Here is a 19,254-nt window from a genome sequence, read left to right on the forward strand (position 1 = left end):
TCTATGGTAGACTGTAGTGCTATGCTCACTGGGCTGGAATTTGCCTATATTTAAAAAATAATAATTTGATCCTTCTATAATTATTTCTTCCCTACTTAATTTAGTTTTATACTAATTAATATAGTATTTAATTGTCCATAAATAGTGAATTCAATGACGTGAGATGCTAACAAAAAGAGGGACATTGCTAATGAATGTTATTGTTATTGAGATTTTGGATATTTATATATGCAATTAAATATTTTACATTTTTTTGTATTAATTGGCGCCTCAATTCAAAAAGGTGAGCGCCTTGCCACTCGCCTCGCCGCGTGGCGAGGCAGGCCCTTGTCGCCTCTCGCCGTCCAAAACACTGCCCTCAAGGTAATCTCCACTTCTCTTTTTAACTTCATTATCTAATGACTGAAGTGAACTCCATTCAAAAGTAAAGGTATGTAATAAGCAAAATAATGAGCATAGTATATAAAGAATGACAGAGACAAAATAACAATTCCTTGCAAATAAACGGAAGCCTGATGAAATGGGTAATGTTTTCTCTCAAGCACGAAACCCAAAATACTCTCTCTCCTACTTTCTAGGATTATAGGAAGCCCCTTTCCAGTGCCGTCGCCGAAATCTGAACCTCTATCTTCCTAACACAAGTCTTTCGCCTTCTGTGTTTACTGTTTTATCATCTTTTTTTTTTTACAAAGGTAACAGTTTTGTGTATTAATCTTCAACACTAAAGGCTGGGATCCCAAATTTACATCATGGAGCTACATACAGTTGCGCGTACTCAAAACAAAACTAAACTAGATCCTACTTCATCTTACAAAGAACCTAGGATATCTATAACAGCTATAGGAACATCTACATACTCCGAACTGCACCAATAGCAAAAAGTGATTATGCAATTCATTTTAATCATGTGTAAAGGACTACTAATACTCTCAAAGCATCTCATATTTCTCTCCTTCCATATGGTCCACCAAATCACTGTTGGGACAATTCTCCATCTGCTTTGGTCTGTACTGCCACTGCCTTCAGTGTTCCAGCTTTCGATAGCCTGACTTGCCCTTTGTGGCATGGTCAAGTTTGTGCCCCTGAAGCTAATAAATAAGTGCTACAATTGTCTAACCACCTTGCAATGAAGAAACAGATGGTTGATTGTCTCTCCTGTTGCTCACAAAAAAAACATCTAGGACACATGTATTCCCCTCTTCATTAGATTCTCCTGTGTTAGTACCGCCTCTTTAACTACCAGCCAAGTAAAGACTGCCACCTTATATGGAATTTTGACTTTCCAGATAAGCTTCCAAAGCAAAAATCTGAGTTGAGTCCCCATTTGATTCAAGTTCTTATAGGCAGAGCTAACTGTGAAGATACCTTTGCTGTGATGAATCCACCTAAGAGTGTCTTCTCCTCTTTCAGTCCTCCAAAATGGTCCAGGGTGCCATAAAATTCAGCTAGTCTATCCACCTCCCAGTCTTGTATCATCCTTATGTATGTTAAGTTCCATCCATGGATGGACCAAACTTCTTGCACAGTGACATCATGTTGCTAATTCAACATGTAGATGTCTGGAAAGAGCGGTTTGAGGTTTTATTATCTATTTTTTCTTCCTTTAATATGAGATCTTTTNTTGATTGTCTCTTCCTGTTGCTCACAAAGAAAAACATCTACGACACATGTATTCCCCTCTTCATTAGATTCTCCTGTGTTAGTACCGCCTCTTTAACTACCAACCAAGTAAAGACTGCCACCTTATATGGAATTTTCACTTTCCAGATAAGCTTCCAAGGCAAAAATCTGAGTTGAGTCCCCATTTGATTCAGGTTCTTGTAGGTAGAGCTAACTGTGAAGATACCTTTGCTGTGATAAATCCACCTAAGAGTGTCTTCTCCCTCTTTCAATCCTCCAAAATGGTCCAGGGTGCCATAAAATTCAGCTAGTCTATCCACCTCCTAGTCTTGCATCATCCTTATGTATGTTAAGTTCAATCCATGGATGGACTAAACTTCTTGCACAGTGGCCTCATGTTGTTGATTCAACAAGTAGATGTCTCGAAAGAGCTGTTTGAGGTTTTATTATCTATTTTTTCTTCCTTTAATATGAGATCTTTTTCTCCGGAAATGGGAGGAAAGATACTTTTCGTCTCAGGTGATAAGTCATTCAAAATCTTTGAATAAGGGAGGGGTGCAAACAGATAGTTTGTCTGGGTAGAACAAGGTCACAAATTCACTAGCCAGGTTAAGATAGACAAGGAAAATCTCAGATGGGTATGCACCCAAATGCAGCAAGCATCAAGAGGTCAGGGGAATCTTTACAATCTTTACAGGAGATGGGAGAGAAAGATTCAATCTTACATTTACAGGGTGTACCAAAATTTTAACATATATGGCAGATACTTCAGAGTTGGAACAATAGCAGGGGAAAGAAGAAAAGGCATTATAATTCCAGAAGCTTATTACAGTGGGGGTTGCGATGACATATCAAGGAAAATATTAAATTGGTTGGGTGAAGCCACACGCAACATGTTCAAAATAATCTCAAACATTTGGGAGAAGTCCTTAGACGCCGCACAGATCTCCTCTTGGCCACTGCTGCAAAAAGAACTAACAGACAATCTTAAGAATTTGGACGAAAGCAGCTCCTTCATTTCAAAGTGTCTTGTGGGATACTTCAATGATCCTTTCAATCATAGACCCAAAGCTGAAATAATCCAAACCCTGGTTCGTTAAGAGGAGACAAGTAATAGCAAGCCTACGAGTCTCCCATATCCCACAACTTCCTCTTTGAATTTCCATCCAGGCAAGAAGAATCGAGAGTAAAAGCAGGGGACTGGTTTTGGAATAAACGACATTTGACGCTTAATTGGTGTTCGCCAGAATCTGTGTCAACATCGACGAAGAGGGAATCAGGTCATAAATGGATCAAAGCTTTTGGGCTCTGTTAGCACCCCTTTAGTCTACCAATGGTTTACACATGGAAGATTTAAGGAAATTAGAAAGTAGATTACTTCAGTTTATAAGTTATTTATTTCTATTTCTGTGTAACAATTGTTTGCAGTAGATTACTACAGCTTTTAAGTTAGTTATTTTTCCTATTTCTGTGTGGCAGTTGTTGCAGTAAGGAGGTTATTCCTCCACTTTCTCATTTCAACTGTAGTACGAAGTTATTTCCTTGTCTTCAGATGGGTGGTTAATCCACCAGTGTTGTACTTAGGGTCTGTTTGGAAAGCCACCAGGTAATTGGAATTGGTGCAATTACGCTGACCTGCTTGTTTACCATAGTGTAATTATGGTGTAATTACAAGTGTACTGTTTGGTTGTACAAGTGTAATCATAAGGTTATACTGAATTTTAAAAATAAAAATTAATTATTTAAAATTTAAAAAATTTATTAGACAAATAAGGACCTTTATAAATGATATTAATAAATTGAATATTTAAGATATATTGTCTTGTAAAAATATATTAATTAATAAACATATGTTTTTAACTAATAGTATAAAAAATAATTGATTTATATTTTAATTTAAAAAATCATAAAAACTAAAAGTACAAACTTTCCATTAACACTATGAAATGCATGTTTGACAAAAAGATTAATATTATAAATATCATGTCATAAAATTATTAAAATTTGACAAAAAAATAATCTATCAAGTCTAACTTTAAAAAATGGCTCGCAATGTAAAGTACCAAGTCAATACTCCTAAAACAAATGAAATTGAAAATACAACATAAGTTCAAAACAAAAAATTTAACATAATACTCTTATGTCAAATTTCAACATAACATACATAAATATGATTTAAAAGAAAAGAAAAACATAAGTCCATAACTTTATTCAATAATGAATTCTACTTTAATTTTAAAATTAGAATACTAATAAAATTATACTAATGAATTTTTTTAGATAATACAAAAAATTGCATGGAATCACATGAAGTAAAGGTTGAGAATGAGAAGGAAATGAAATATAAATAATATTAAATAAAAATAAAATATAAAATTTTAAAAAGAATTTAAAATATAAATAAATAAAAAATACATTAAAACGAAAAAAATAAAAGGGGAAGAAATTAAAAAGTAATCAGTTTGTAATTACACCATATAATAACCAACAATTCACAGCCTCCCCCGTGATTGGAGAGTGTAATTACCCATTGCCAATTACACCCAATTACATGCTGACTAGGTACATGGCCAACCAAACAGGACAGACGGTGTAATTACACTGAATTACACCAAATCCAATTACCAGGGTGGACTTTCAAACAGGCCCTTAGTGTTATTTGAATTTAGTGAAATAATAAGCAGAAAATTAGTCAAGTTTTTAAGTACCTCAAACTCAAGAGATTGCAAGTTCTCTCTTAATGAACCAGCACCATAGGTAGAAAAAAGAAACCTCTTTCCAGACTCCTAATTCACATAACATTAACTCTGATTTTGTCTTGAAACGTCCCATAACTAGATCCATAACAAGGGATAGTAACAACTTGGTATCATAGCCGGGAGTTATGGGAGCCTAAATTCAGCATCAACTAGCACAATTGGTGAACTTGTACCAAGAAGAACGTGCAGCCAATTTAGCCAGACATGAAGCAACAAATGCTTGCTTTGATGGGCATTAAAGCAACAAATGCTTACTTTGATGGACTCACACATGATTTAGCAAATTCGAAGGTTGATTCTGATTCAACTGAACATAGTCAAAATCAAGGTTGGAAGGGTAAAATTAGTGGCAGGAGGAAGTTTCATCATTCCTCAACATACAAAGTTGGATTTCCCACGATTTAATGGTCCAGAGGACCCTTTGGGATGGTTGAACAAATGTGTGCACTTCTTTTGACACCAACAAACTCCGAAAGAAGAAAAGGTTGAACTTGTTTCTTTTCATTTGGAGGGCAATGCACAACTTTGGTTTCTTCAACTAGAGACAAATTTGTCTTAGCCGTCTTGGGCTAACTTCAAACATCATTGTAACCTTTGTTTTGGGCCACCAATCAAAAGTCAAAAATTGGGAGAATTGGCTACGTTACACTAGATCAGGTCTGTGGTAGATTACCAAGAAACATTTGAGTAGTTAATTTCACGGGCGGGTACACTCACACAGTTACAAAACATTGGATTTTATATCAACAGTCTTACTGATTATATAGCAATTAAGGTTGAGTTGCATAATCCTCTAGATTTGGCTACGGTGATGAGTTTATCCAGGCTATATGAACGCAAGGAACAACCCATTTGTTCACCATTGTTAGATGTTTGCAAATCAAAGACGTCACATTTCTCACCTTAACAACATGCAAAATCTGTGAAGAAACAGACTAGGTCTAAAATGGAGGAAAGGCGACTTAAGGGACTTTGGATCAACTGTGATGAACCATTAACTCGAGGTCATCAATGCAAGAAATTATCTTTGATCGACACTGTATACGATGAGGAAGAATTTATTGGAAAAGGGGGAAGTACTAATACTTTCCACACTTAGCGCTTGAGGACAAACGCGATTTGAATGAGGGAGTAATGTTAGCACTCCTTTAGAGTTTAGTCTACCAACGATATACACATGGAAGATTTAAGGAATTAGAAAGTAGATTACTTCAGCTTATAAGTTATTTATTTTTGTTTCTGTATAGCAATTGTTTGCAGTTAGATTACTACGGCTTTTAAGTTATTGATTTTTCCTATTTGGTGTAGCAATTGTTGTAGTAAGAGGTTATTCCTTCACTTTCTCATTCCAATTGTAATAGGAAGTTATTTCCTTGTTTTCAGATGGTGGTTAATCCATCAGTGTTGTATTTAGTGTTGTTTAATTCAATGAAATATTAGGCAAAAAATTAGCAAAGTTTTTGAGTACTTAAAACTCAAGAGATTGCAGGTTCTCTCTTAACGAACAAACACCATATGTAGAAAAAAGAAAACCTCTTTCCAGACTCATAATTCACTCAACATTAACTTTGATTGTCTTGCAACGTCCCATAACTAGATTCATATCCGTGGATAGTAACAGGCTCCCCTTGATTGGCTGGCCTATGGACTCATCCAAGAATATCGATGATGTGTGCGGTGGATTCATAATGATTGACGATGACACAAGCTAGATCCCACTTTTTAGGCACATATGTGCGAAGAGCAATCTGGAAAAGCTTTCGGCAAAGAACTGAATTCAAAATCCAAATTTTGGAGGATTGTCTCAAATTATCGCTGACCATCGAAATAAAAAGGGGAAACGAAAAGAAGTCATCGGAGAAGAAGTTGAAAGAGCTTCTTCGAGTCATGCTGAGAAGACACAAATTTACCCGATGGTTAATAACCTAAAGAACTCAGGAGCCTAAAGGTAAGCTACTTGATGATTTATCAATCCTCGAGCAATCGGTAGAAGGAAGACTTACGGCACAACTTGAAAAAGAGAGATCACTTCACTTAAAACTCAGGTTGCATGAAATAGCTAAAATTGAGGAGATCTCCTCAAGGCAAAAGTCCAGATGTTTGTGGCTTAAAGGAAACAAGAATACCAAATTCTTTTCGAGAATAGCTAACTCTCAGAAAAGGATTAACCGCATTGACAAGCTACTAACTGGAGATGAAGTCGGTGAAAACAACAATATCAAAGCTGAAATTCTATGATTCTATCAAGCATTGTACATAGAGGAAGAACAATGGAGGCCAGAAGTAAGATTTAATAGTCTCAATAGCTTGTCACAAGCCGAAAAAACATGGCTGGAGAGAAATTTTGATGAAAGAAGAGATCAAAGTTGCAAGCTTCTTTGGTGCTCCAGACAAAAGTCTGGTTGCAGATGGTTATACAATGGCTTTTTACCGATGTCTGGATTTCATTAAAGAAGATATTATGGGAGCTCTCAATCATTTTCATCAGCATTGCCACATGATTAAATCCATGCAATGCCTCTTTCATTGCCCTGATCCCTAAAAAGAGATGTGCTCAAAATCTCTGAGATTTCAGGACCATTAGTCTCATTAGAAGTGCCTACAAGATCCTGGCTAAAGTTTTAGCCGAAAGACTAAAAACAATGATTTGGAAGCTTGTATTTGGAGAACAAAATGTTTTTTTATAGAAAAGGCAGATCATTGATGCTTCTCTAATTGCCAATGAAATGCTACATGGAAGACTCAAGAGTGGAACGCCTGGGATTATGTGCAAGCTGGATGTGGAGAAGGCATTTGATAAGGTCAATTGGTCTTACTTACTCTCTTTATTGAGTCAAATGGGATTTGGGAGCATGTGGATTAATGGATTAAATATAGCCTCCCCACTGTCAAGTATACTATTCTAGTAAACAAAGCACCAATTGGTGTTTTCTCTCCGCAGTAAGGAATAAGACAAGGGGACAAACCCTCCCTCCACTTTTCTATTCCTACTAGCCATGGAGGGTCTGAGTAAGATGTTGGACAAAGCCGTCACAAATCATTTAATTAAGGGGTTCTAGGTGGAAAGCAGGCCAAACTACTCCATTAGTGTTTCTCACCTTCTCTATGCAAATGACACTTTAATATTTTATGGGGCAGAAAAGCTTCAAGTGCAATACCTAAACTTGGTCATTATGCTCTTTGAAATCATTTCAAGGCTTCATATAAATATGTTGAAGAGCAAGATTTATCCTGTGAATACAACGCCCAATCTAAATGAATTAGCAGATATAATGGCATGTGAAATTGGCTCTTATCCAGCAACTTATCTAGGTATGCCTCTGCGAGCAAAGTACAAAGCAAAAGAAGCCAGGAATAAGGTCATAAAACAGGTGGATTAAAGGTTAGGAAACTGGCATATGCAATACTTGTCCATGGGAGGAAGGCTAACACTAATCAACAGTGTTTTGGACAATATTCCAAGATTTGGATCATCTCAATCAATTGATAGGGAAGAGATTACTTGTGATCAAAAGGGGAGGACGAAGTCGCATGAGATCTGGTATTATTCAAACCAAGATTTGGATCATCTCAATCAATTGATAGGGAAGAGATTACTTATGAGCAAAAGGGGAGGACGAAGTCGCATGAGATCTGGTATTATTCAAACTATCAAAATAAGGGATATCGTTGACTGGTACAAGAATAGAATTCCTTGCTTACACTTTCTTTCTACTGGTTGGCTTACCAGTATTTCAAGAGTAAATACTGCATAGAGGAATAGGGTTCCTCTATTTGTTTGGTCTAATAAATATATGTCCCTTGAACCTATGTCTAGGGGCATCGAAAGAATATGAAAAACCGACTGAACCAATTTATGTTATTTTTTCAATAAAACTGTGGACTTCTATTTAAGTGTATAACCGTCACGAACAATTGGGATGGTCCTTTTAATTTATGAAATAAATTGAAAAATCGCCAAACCAAACCGAATAACCTTACATGTATGTAAATATATCTTATACATTGACAGTATGTTAAATTTATATATTTTATAACATTTTTCAAATATAAACATAACCTAGGTCCTAGGTCTCTGGTGACTAGACGACTTTGAGTCTTTGCTTTTTAATTAGTCTTTACTTAATTAAGTTTAAAACTAAAAGATGTTGTAATAGATACTCTATCAAACAATACAATAAAACCTATGCAAACACTCCTATTAAATGTTTAAGATCAAATAGTACAGCACAAGGTTTTACAATCTTGTCTTCTTCGTGAAGAATTAAAGTGCTTCAAGAACATATTTGTGAAATAAATATTTTAATAGTAGTATATTTTAAGGTGATATATTAAAAGTAAAAAAAATAAAAATTAACTGAATCGTACCGATACCGAAGAGAAATCGATATGATTCGGTTGGTTTTAACAAATCTAATTTTGGTTATATATTATAAAATACCTGAAAATTGGGATGGTATAATTTTAAAAAAATAATAGACCGAACCGTACCATTGACACCCCTACCTATGTCTTCTAAGGTAATAAGCAAACTGGACAAATTGAGGCGGTCCTTTCTTTGGGAGGGAAACAATGAGGAGCATACATTTCATCTAGTGAAGTGGAAAAAGTTCTACGCCCTAAGGAACAGGGAGGACTAAGCATAAGAGACTTAAGCAAACATAACAAGAGTTTGTTAATAAAATGGTGGAGATCCAGCCAACGACCACCATTCTTATGTAAGGATGTCCTTATCACTAAATATGGAAGACAGAAAACTGGTGCACTACGCAGACGAGAGCTCCACATGGAATGGGACCTTGGAAACACATTAACAACATGAAGGATGATTTCTTCCAAGAGCAGGGTTGGGAATGGTACTATGTCAAATTTTGGAAAGATAGGTGGTTACTCAATCGTCCTTTGAAAGAATCTCACCCCAAGCTCCTTCTAATTGCTACATAACCAGATTCAACAGTTGCAAGAAAAAGAGATGGTAACATATGGGACCTTCACTTCAGAAGAAATTTGCAAGTTTGGGAGTAGGGTGAGCTCTTTGATTTATACAATCTTTTGGAAGGTTTCTCAATAAACCCCAAAACCCAAGACAATCTCAATTGGAATGGCTTAAGCAAAGGAGTTTACACTGTCAAGGGAGACTACAATAGGCTCAACATCCCAAATGCTTTAACTGACCACAGCAAACTCCCCCATGATTAAGTGTTTCCTATGGACAACTCTCCTAAATGGCACCCTCAATCATGATAGTTTCAAGGGCTTCCAGACAGCAAGCAAATGCTTCATGTGCCATCTTAAAAAGACAGTGAACCAATTGTTTTTACACTACCTTGTGGCAGCAGGCATTTGGTCCATGTATCTTGCAGTTATTGGCATCAGCTGGTCAACACCATCAACCTTGAAAGAAGTCGTTGAAATAGGAGCTTACAAAAAGTGGATAGATCCATCAAGAGAATTTGGCAAATGATAATTGCTTGTATATCTTGGAGTATATGGATTAGAAACAACTGATGTTTTGATGGGACTTCAACTCCTAACTGCTCTTTGAAATCTAAAAGTCTGGTGAATCTTTATAGCTAGAGCAACTATTCCCCTGTAATGATGTGATTTCTTGTGTAGACTTCATTAGCTCCCTCTTATTAGCTTAACTTAGAGTTTTTGCTATAGGTTTTAACTCCATATCTCAATTATTATTATTTTGCAATTCTGGAGTTATCACCTATTTCTTTGTAACTATCTTGCATCTCTTTGATGCCTTTTAGTACAATCTTTTACTTCATCAAAAAAGAATACAGAGATGCATAACAATTCATTCTAATAAGTGTGTCACCTTAGAAGAGATCACAAAATAGTACTTTCAATCATGATACATAGAATTGATGCCTTCGAAAAAAAACTAGACTATCACGTTTTTGCTAATTTTGAACTATATCTTGTTTTTGTTACCCCTTGAACTATAACTTTCAAGGGTTAAAATCCCCAACTCAATATTTGTTGGTGTGTGTACTACAGCTCTCAAAACAATAAAAAAATGTGCCAAGTGGCACAACATGTGTAATTTAAACTTAAAGTTGATACATAAAAAAACATAAACTATCACTATCTTGTGAGTTCCATATTTGAACTATCGGGTGATTTTGTTACCCCCTGAACTATGATTTTTTACGATTAAAACACCCCTGAAGAATATTTTTATCATGGGACAACTCATGATGTTCATATCTATTATGTGCATCTAGCATTACGTAGACCTTATACAATAATCGTCTTACCTTTACTATATTTTTTGTTTCAGTTCTTCTTTAACAATCAACGCCATTATTCTAGATATGAAAATAATGGTCAAAATCATATTCAAGTGTCAATTGCCTCTTCTCAGAAATAGGATTGACTACTGAATCCGAAAGAACTGATAGTTATTGAGAGAACCCAAGTAAACTCTTCGAATTCAGGAAACAACCAATAGTTTTTTAAGGTTGTAACACCCCTGAAGAATATTGCTCAATGTGCCTAGTGGCCCTACACATGACATTATATTTTAAGCCCAAATTAATATCCTATCAAAGCAAATAAAAAATAAATAAACTAGTTAAAGTAAAAACCAAATAGATCTAAAAATGAAAAACGGAAAGGGATCAATTGTTGGTTTTGCCATAAAGGTTAAAGAACACCAATTCTTTTATATATTTTTATATTATAATTGTGGTGTTCGAGACAGCTCACGCGCACCTCAACTAACTGCATGGGTTCTTTGTAATATTGTCTCTTTTTCAATTGAAATTAAGGGTCGTCAAAAACTTGGGACTGTTATGTGTTTGAGTTTGTTCTTACAAAAATTAGTGTCCATATGGATTTGATGACGTCTGCCCACAACTACATAAATATTCATTTTTCATCCTTAAGAAAGTGTTCGGCTTTCAAAGAAGATCAAATGAAATCAAGAAAAGGGTGTTGAGGAAGGTGTTCTTTCAATAATATCAAGAAAAAAAATGGAAGAATAGATAATTTCAAATGACACCCGAATACAAAACCTAGATCAATTTGGTCTTAGAAGGAAATGAAGAAGACGGAAGAAAAACTAAAGAATATAAAGGAAATAAAGATGAGAAAAAAAACTGAAAAAATTATTTATTTGAGGCCTACTTAGCCATAAATAAATCCAACATGACATCACTTCTCACCTCCTATGAGCCATTCAATCTTCAAAAATCATAGTTCAAAGATACCGAAAAAACTGATAGTTTAAGTAGAAACTTGCAAAACAATGATAATTTAACAGGTTTTCAGCCATTATAAAAGCCACCCCACATAGATGACTTATTTTACCCCCATACTCTAAGTGACAATTAACAAGCTCATGTTGATTATACGCTATCTTTTGTATTGGTTGTTATGTTTTATATATATCTCTCCTGTCACTTAGATTTGTTGTTCTTGAGCTGAGGGTCTCCCGGAAACAGCCTCTCTACCTCCACGAGGTAGTGGCAAGGTCTGCGTACACTTTACCCTCCCCAGACCCCACCTAGTGGGATTTCACTGGGCATGTTGTTGTTGTTGTTGTTGTTGTACTCTAAGTGACAATTAACAAGCATTGTCAAGCCATGGGGTTTTAACCCTGGAAAGTTATAGGATCAAAAACTTGATAGTTTAGGGAGTTAGCCATTAACTCTAATATATATATAGGAGAACCCTAGGCCCGCCTACGTGGCGCCACCACAAGCTAGAATTTCCTATTAAATTTATTCCAAAAATAGTCTTCCCCTTTCATGAAAAGATGTGACTTTTATGAAAAGTTGCAACTTTTATGAAGAGTTGCGACTTTTATGAAAAATTGTAACTTTTATAAAAGGTTGTGACCTTTCCAAAGGGTTGTAACTTTTCCAAAGAGTTGTGACATTTCCGATGAGGCACAATAAGCATTTGTTCACACTACCCTTTGTTGTCTATGTGAGAAATATTGGAGAAGAATATTATTCAATTATTGTCCTGTCTACATTATTACATTGAGACCCTATTTATAGACACTACAATACAATCCTTTACCAAGTAGGATACTATTTACTATTCCTATTTCTATTCCTATTCTATTCTAAATAGGATTGTATAAACCTATTCCTATTATACTAGGATTGTATAAACTTATTCCTATTCTAGTAGGATTGTATAAACCTATTCATATTCTAACACTCCCCCTCAAGCTAGTGCATACAATTCATGTACCTAGCTTGTTACAAATGTAATTAACACGAGGACCAATGAGAAGCTAGGTGAGATATCTGCAAGTTGATCAGTCGACTTCACAAAATTGACAGTCAATCTCAATGTGCTTGTCTTCTCATTAAATATGGGATTTGATGTATAATGTCAGTCAATATCAATGTGCTTGTCTTCTCATTAAATACTGGATTTGATACATAATGTCAGTCAATCTCAATGTGCTTAATCTTCTCATGAAATACTGAATTTGATGCATAATGCCGATAAAACACAGAGTGATAAAATTCCAGTGTTGAACTTCCCAAACCAAACTTGCAAAGGTTGACTCACATAATCGACATACAAGGCTACTAAACTCCCCCTGAGCAACAAATTGCTCAAAATCTTGGTATAAAGTATGGATCATGTTGGAATCAATAGATTAGTCGATATTAAACAAGTCACCCAAAAATTGGCCGGAACATGCTCACATGTCGGAGTATTAGATTTGATGGCTAAAAGTGGTCACAATCTAAGAAATAAAATAGAAAATAGAAATTATATAGGATAGTTCGAATTGATGGAACGACCCCATTGAAAAAGAGAAATAATATGGGTAGGGTCAGAATGATGGCACGACCCTACTGAAAAAGAAAAATTGTACAGATAGGGTTGGAATGATGGCACAACCCTATGCAAATTAGATTTGAGGAGTCACCGGAAAGACGAATGGAACTATGCAAATCAAATCTGAGGAGTCACTGAAAAGACACATGATGCTATGCAACTCAGATATGAGAAAATAGTTCAAAAAAATCCACGGTACTACACAAATTAAATATGAAAAGTAGTCCAGAGAGATGCACGGTGCTACGCAAATCAGATATGCAAAAAAAAAGTAGTCACCGAAAGGATGGCATGGTGCTACACAAATTATATATGAAAAAGTAGTCACCGAAATGATGGCAAGGTGCTACAAAAATTAAATATGAAAAAGAAGTCACCGGAATGATGGCACGGTGCTACACAAATTAGATATAAGAAAGTAGTCACCGAAATGATGGCACGGTGCTACATAAATTATATATGAAAAAGTAGTCACCAGAAAGATGAAACGGTGCTACACAAATAACAATGGATATGGGGTTTACACAAAACAGCTCTAAAATTGATGCATGGTGACCTGTCTGACTGAGTTTCTTCCCTTGAACATGGGGTTCATGCATGCATCATTTGTCCTACTTTTATTAACATAATCATTGGCCAGATGGGTGGCATATATGGATAATAGCCACCCGCTGGCAACGAAAACTCTTTGATTTTCTACCAAGATCATAGAGGCTTTGATACCATGTGAGAAATATTGGAGAAGAATATTGTCGTGTCTACATTATTACATTGAGACCCTATTTATAGACACTACAATACAATCCTTTACCAAGTAGGATACTATTTACTATTCCTATTTCTATTCCTATTCTATTCTAAATAGGATTGTATAAACTTATTCCTATTCTACTAGGATTGTATAAACCTATTCATATTATAATAAGATTGTATAAACCTATTTATATTCTAACAATCTATAAATAGAGGGATTTCCTCTTATTTTAAAACAACGAAAATTCTGAACTTCTTCTTCTGCACAATTAAATATTCGTGTATTTTGCTCATGTTCAGTGGATCACTGACACCATTGTTTTCGTATCAATACACTTGTGAATAGAATCGTTCCATCCTGAGAGATCTATTCCTTTAAACCTCGGGTACTAGAGGGGAATAATTTCCTTAAGGGGACACTGTGCATTCAATGGACTCAAATTTTTCCTTTCTGTTTCATTCTATTGTTATAGATCCTGGTATATTTTTTTACCATCATTAATTTATGCTTATGATATCAATTGTTGTTTTTGAGTACATGTTTTAAACTTTGTTGTTTATGTTTCTATAAAGTTATTGTATATAAGTATTTGTTAGTACAGATAAAGATTATTTATTTATTTATTAGAAAATTTAATATCTCATGTTGATGTTCATCTAATTTCCCAAAAATATCAAATAGTAACACTTCCCGGGGGTAAAAAGATAAATTATAAAATCAAATTAAAGATGATTGATTGAAGGATAAATGATAAGAGGTTATAATTATCATTTCTTTTACATTATTAATGTACGTTACTACGTAATCTTGTATGTAAGACAATATAGTGTTTTAGTTTTAATGAGTGATAGGTTTTAAGTATTATTTTATAAATTCTATGATATCAAATTCTTGAGCGAAGCGCGGGTAATTTTACTAGTATGTATATATACATATATATGAATTAGCATAGCAGTTAAAGCGGGGGAGGATCTATGTGTAAGGGAGGGGGTGCCACGGCACCCGATGCCTCGGTCGAAACTTTGTATATTTATGTGTATACGTTTAAGAAATACAATATATAATACACTTGCCACCCGCACTCACAAAAGATTAAAATGTGCCAGTAGCAAAGTGTGGAGCATGCCACCCAAGTGATCGCAGTTGGAATCCACGTGAAGCACTATTTTTTGCTTTTTTTGTTTGCTGCTCTAGGGCTGGCCTAAGCTCTTTCTTTTTCATTAATTTTTCTTTATATCTATTGTTTACTAATTCAAAATACCTCTTTTTTGCTTTGATCAATTCTTGACTTTTTTTACTCTCTTTTACTAAGTATTAATCTCTTGATACGAGTGTTGCATATGTATCCAATATTAATGAGTAATAAATATTAAAATGATGGGTATTATTGTGTTAAAGTTTTTAAAATTTAGAGGTCAATTTGATCTTTCACCAACGTTTGCGCTAAGTGAAGATAACTGTGTTGAAACTACAATTCTTGAATACACAACTATATATGTGCAGCAACACATAAAGACAATGGAATATGAATATATTGAGGTAATGATATTAGATGGATTTTACAAGTTCAAATCTTTAACGTGAATTTTTTTTTCTTTCTCGAAGTCTTAGAGAATAAGAACTCTTATTCTACAAAAAAAATTTAAAAAATTGGACTGCTAATTAGGTAACTTAAATCCTAGAATATCTAAAAGAAAACATAACTAAATATGCATATTTGATCATTCATCTATAAAAATCAAAAGCAAAAAATCAAATCATAACCCAAAACTGAAATAACCAACCCATTTATTCTCTCTGAATTTTCAAACACAATATTTTGAACATTTAGCCTTATGGCCTAAAGCTCAATACATAAACAGCCAACATATCCTCATTGAGAGTTTCTACAAGTAGATTACGAAACCAAATACTGAATAAGTGCAATTTACCTGAATCTCCCTACGAATTTCATTGAAATCAAAGAATCGCTTCCCTGGAAGGTGCAAAAACTCTCCCCATTCGTCATCAGTACCATCTGGCTTACGCTTGGTCTGTATAAGCTGTAGAACAAGCGGGCGCCGAGTACAGATATCAGAACCCCTAGGCAAGAAATCGCGACCGACAAGGGCTTCCAGAACGCTGGATTTTCCACTACTCTGACTACCGACGACAGCTACCTGAGGCAGCTCAATCGTGGACTGACTTCCGAGCTGTGCGAAGATGTCTTGGAGCTTGTTCACTATAGGAATCACTGAGTGACCCAACGGCGCCGTATTGGTGGATGATGGAACTGGAACTGGAACTGAATCTTCCGCCATGGAAGTGAGTCAACCCGGATCGAAGTGAGTAAGATTGTGATGTTACTGGGCGCTCCTGAAAGTGGAGATGTAGTGAGATCGGTAAGAAGGAAACCCTAGAGAGGAGTTTTTAGGGGTTTGAGGACTCTGTGGAGAGAATCGAATTTGAATATCTCGGGGCAGAAAAACGGGGGTATACTCTCCTACCGCCCAAGAAACAATTTAGGGTGTTATTTTTTATATTTATTCTACAATTTGGTTTATTTGTTTGATTATAATTATAATTATTTATAGATGATGAAGGGTGTGTTTGGTAGGAAGGAAAATGTTTTCTTGGAAAACAAGTGAATTTCTAACTTATTTTTTCATTTTTAGTTGGTGAGTAGAAAATATTTTATAATGTTTGGTTGGTGAATGAAAAAAAAAAATTTGTTTTTTATTTTTTACTTGAGACTAAAACCACTCTTTAAGAAAATAATTTCTGATCCAAAATCAACCTCGATAATNTGGGGGTAGGGATAAAAATATATTTGAAATTTAAAAAATAAGAAGATTTAAAAGTATTAATTTTTTTTAATAGGGAGGGTTTGGTACGGGGCATGGGTAGAGTAAGAAAAAAAATTAAAGGATGAAGTAGAGTTTAGGAAAATGTTTTCCTTAATTTTGGAAGGGAAGTCATTTTCCTTAAATTTGAGGAAAATGAGTTGATTTAGAAAACATTTTCTAAACATTTAAGCCAACTAAACATGGAAAAATTGGAAAATGTTTTTCGTCATACCAAACACACCCGAAGCGTCGTACTTTATGACCTCATTAAGATTATAAATAAATTATTATATTAGAATATTAGAAATTTGGTATTGTCACATATATTAAGAACTTGAAAGATTGTAAAATTCTTGCTCTTTAGTGATTTTTATCTTTTACTTTGTTATAATTGGCTTCTCAATATTGAATGATTTTTCATAGATTTGTCAGTTATCACTTTCTTTATTGTTTGGTACATGTACATGCAAAGTATAAGATACTCAATTTGATAGTCTATTATTCATTCTTTAGCAGATAGATTTCATTGTTCTTCCATGTCATTGTCCATAAACACCCCTAAATATGTCATAATAAATTTATCATATAAAGACATCAGTCCATCGTATTCTTAAATGTGTGTTCCTTGATTATTCTAGAGCTAGTAAATCATAAAAGATCTAATTAAATTCTTAAAAACTCTTTTAATCATATTTAAAAATCTGAAAATATTTTGAATTACATTATTTTTGAAAAAAAAAATAGAACAAGTAAAGAATTATGAACAAATCAAGTCACATGTTTATTATTCAAGAGGGCACCAGCTTGGAAAAAATATAGGAAATAAAAACAATTACAAGTAATTAGGAGAATCAAGAAAGGTTACAAGTAGCAATAGTTTTAATAATCGAAACATTTAAATTTGTTGAATAAAGAATGTGAAAGGTTAAGAAGCAATATGTGAAAAACACGTGATAGCATCTATCTATTTATCTATATCTTGTTGGGTTCGAAAGTGATTAGGACATCATGTGGAAGCTTACAATTGCAAATCAAGACGTTAAATCAGATGAAAAAAACTTATACTAAAAAACAAAATATTATTATATGATTTGGCCAATTGGCCTATATATTTAAAAATTAATAAAAAGACATTAAAACTATAGAGAGTAAAATCTCCCCATAAACAAGACTTTCTAAACGACTACATTGTGGATTTTATTATGTTGTTTGTTGATATACCGTGAGTTTACGGTATTTTTAATACATTTCACTTAAGAATTGTGTGTGTCTAGGGCCTTTTTGTATTAGCTTTTTATGTGTTTTTATCATGTTTTGCAGGAAAGATGTTTAGGTGCGGAAGTAAAGAGACAGCTGAAAGAAATGCAGAAAAGGGCATCTACGGAGGTGATCTACGGACCATAGGTCCATTGACGCTCCATAGATGGTGATCGTAGATCAGCAGGTAAGGCATGGAAGGCAAATCAGGGAAATCTGACCAAGTGTGGAACCACGGTGGCCATTGACGGTCCGTAGATTGATTTACGGACTGTACTGCTGAAACGTAGAATGTGACTGCGAGGGTTCTAGTACCTGATTTTTGGAGAATTCTAAGTATGGAGCTACGCAGAGGGATCGACGGACCGTAGATTGATCTACGGTCTATATTGGTGTTCCGTCGTTTGCTTCAGAGAAACTAATTTTTGGAAGTTAAAATATTTTCTAAGTCCTGGCTGACGGAAGGGACTCACAGACCGTAGATCCATTGACGGTCCGTGAGTTAGTCTCGTGGAATGAAGACGCGTGCCTGAACAAACTTTCCTTATTTTGTTTCCCTTTTAATTTAGGACTTGTTTTCTACAAATAGGGCATGTAAACCTCGTATTTTAGGGTTAGACTTTATTACTTTAGTTCTACTTTGTGACTTGGGATTTTTTTTTTGCAAACCTAGCAATTCTTGATTTCCTAAGTTGATTTTGAAGGTTTTGGTTTTGCGATTCAAGTAGAAATTCCGGGTTTGTTATTCTCAATTACGTAAGTTCATAATTCTTTCATCTAAAACAATGAATTGTGTTCATATGATTATGGGTAACTAAACTCCACAACTAGGGTTGTGGAAACCATGAGCGATTAACAAAGTATGAATAGTAAATAAATAATTCTTGAATAGTGTTTTGCATGCATTGATAATTCTTTCGTTTAAAAGTCTTTTTAACGGTGCGCAACGTTAGAACTCGCCTTGTTGCTACTTGCCGGACCAAGGAGGTAATCAACAAGAAAAGAATTATCAATATAGATTTAGTGTGATACTATCTAATAGTCTAGTGTAGATTGGTGCAAAGTAATAACTAAGCCAAACATCGATGTGATGTCTAATATGAGGTAAAGGTAAGGGTTAGTAAATTATACACATGTAGCCGGACCAAGGTGCGGGGTAAAATTCTCTAGATGCCGGACCAAGGTGCGGGGTAAAATTCTCTAGATGCCGGACCAAAGA

The 19,254-nt window shown here is 34.8% G+C and overlaps 2 protein-coding genes across 5 annotated transcripts in view; both read right to left on the reverse strand.

Annotated features, from left to right (window-relative positions):
- Positions 1-16,448, reverse strand: part of LOC125844208 (dynamin-related protein 3A-like) — a 37,692-nt gene extending 21,244 nt beyond the window's left edge. Inside the window, exon 1 of one of the 2 annotated variants that reach the window (XM_049523474.1) lies at positions 15,885-16,448. In XM_049523474.1, coding sequence (XP_049379431.1) covers positions 15,885-16,253 — 369 coding nt within the window. In that variant the 5' untranslated portion in view covers positions 16,254-16,448. The remainder of the gene's footprint in view (positions 1-15,884) is intronic. The other variant, XM_049523475.1, reaches the window with a different exon arrangement.
- Positions 1-19,254, reverse strand: part of LOC125844213 (costars family protein) — a 974,123-nt gene that overhangs the window by 64,437 nt on the left and 890,432 nt on the right. The gene's annotated exons all lie outside the window — the stretch shown is intronic.

Source organism: Solanum stenotomum, chromosome 11 (genome assembly GCF_019186545.1).
Source record: "Solanum stenotomum isolate F172 chromosome 11, ASM1918654v1, whole genome shotgun sequence".
In the NCBI taxonomy this organism is placed as follows: Eukaryota; Viridiplantae; Streptophyta; class Magnoliopsida; order Solanales; family Solanaceae; genus Solanum; species Solanum stenotomum.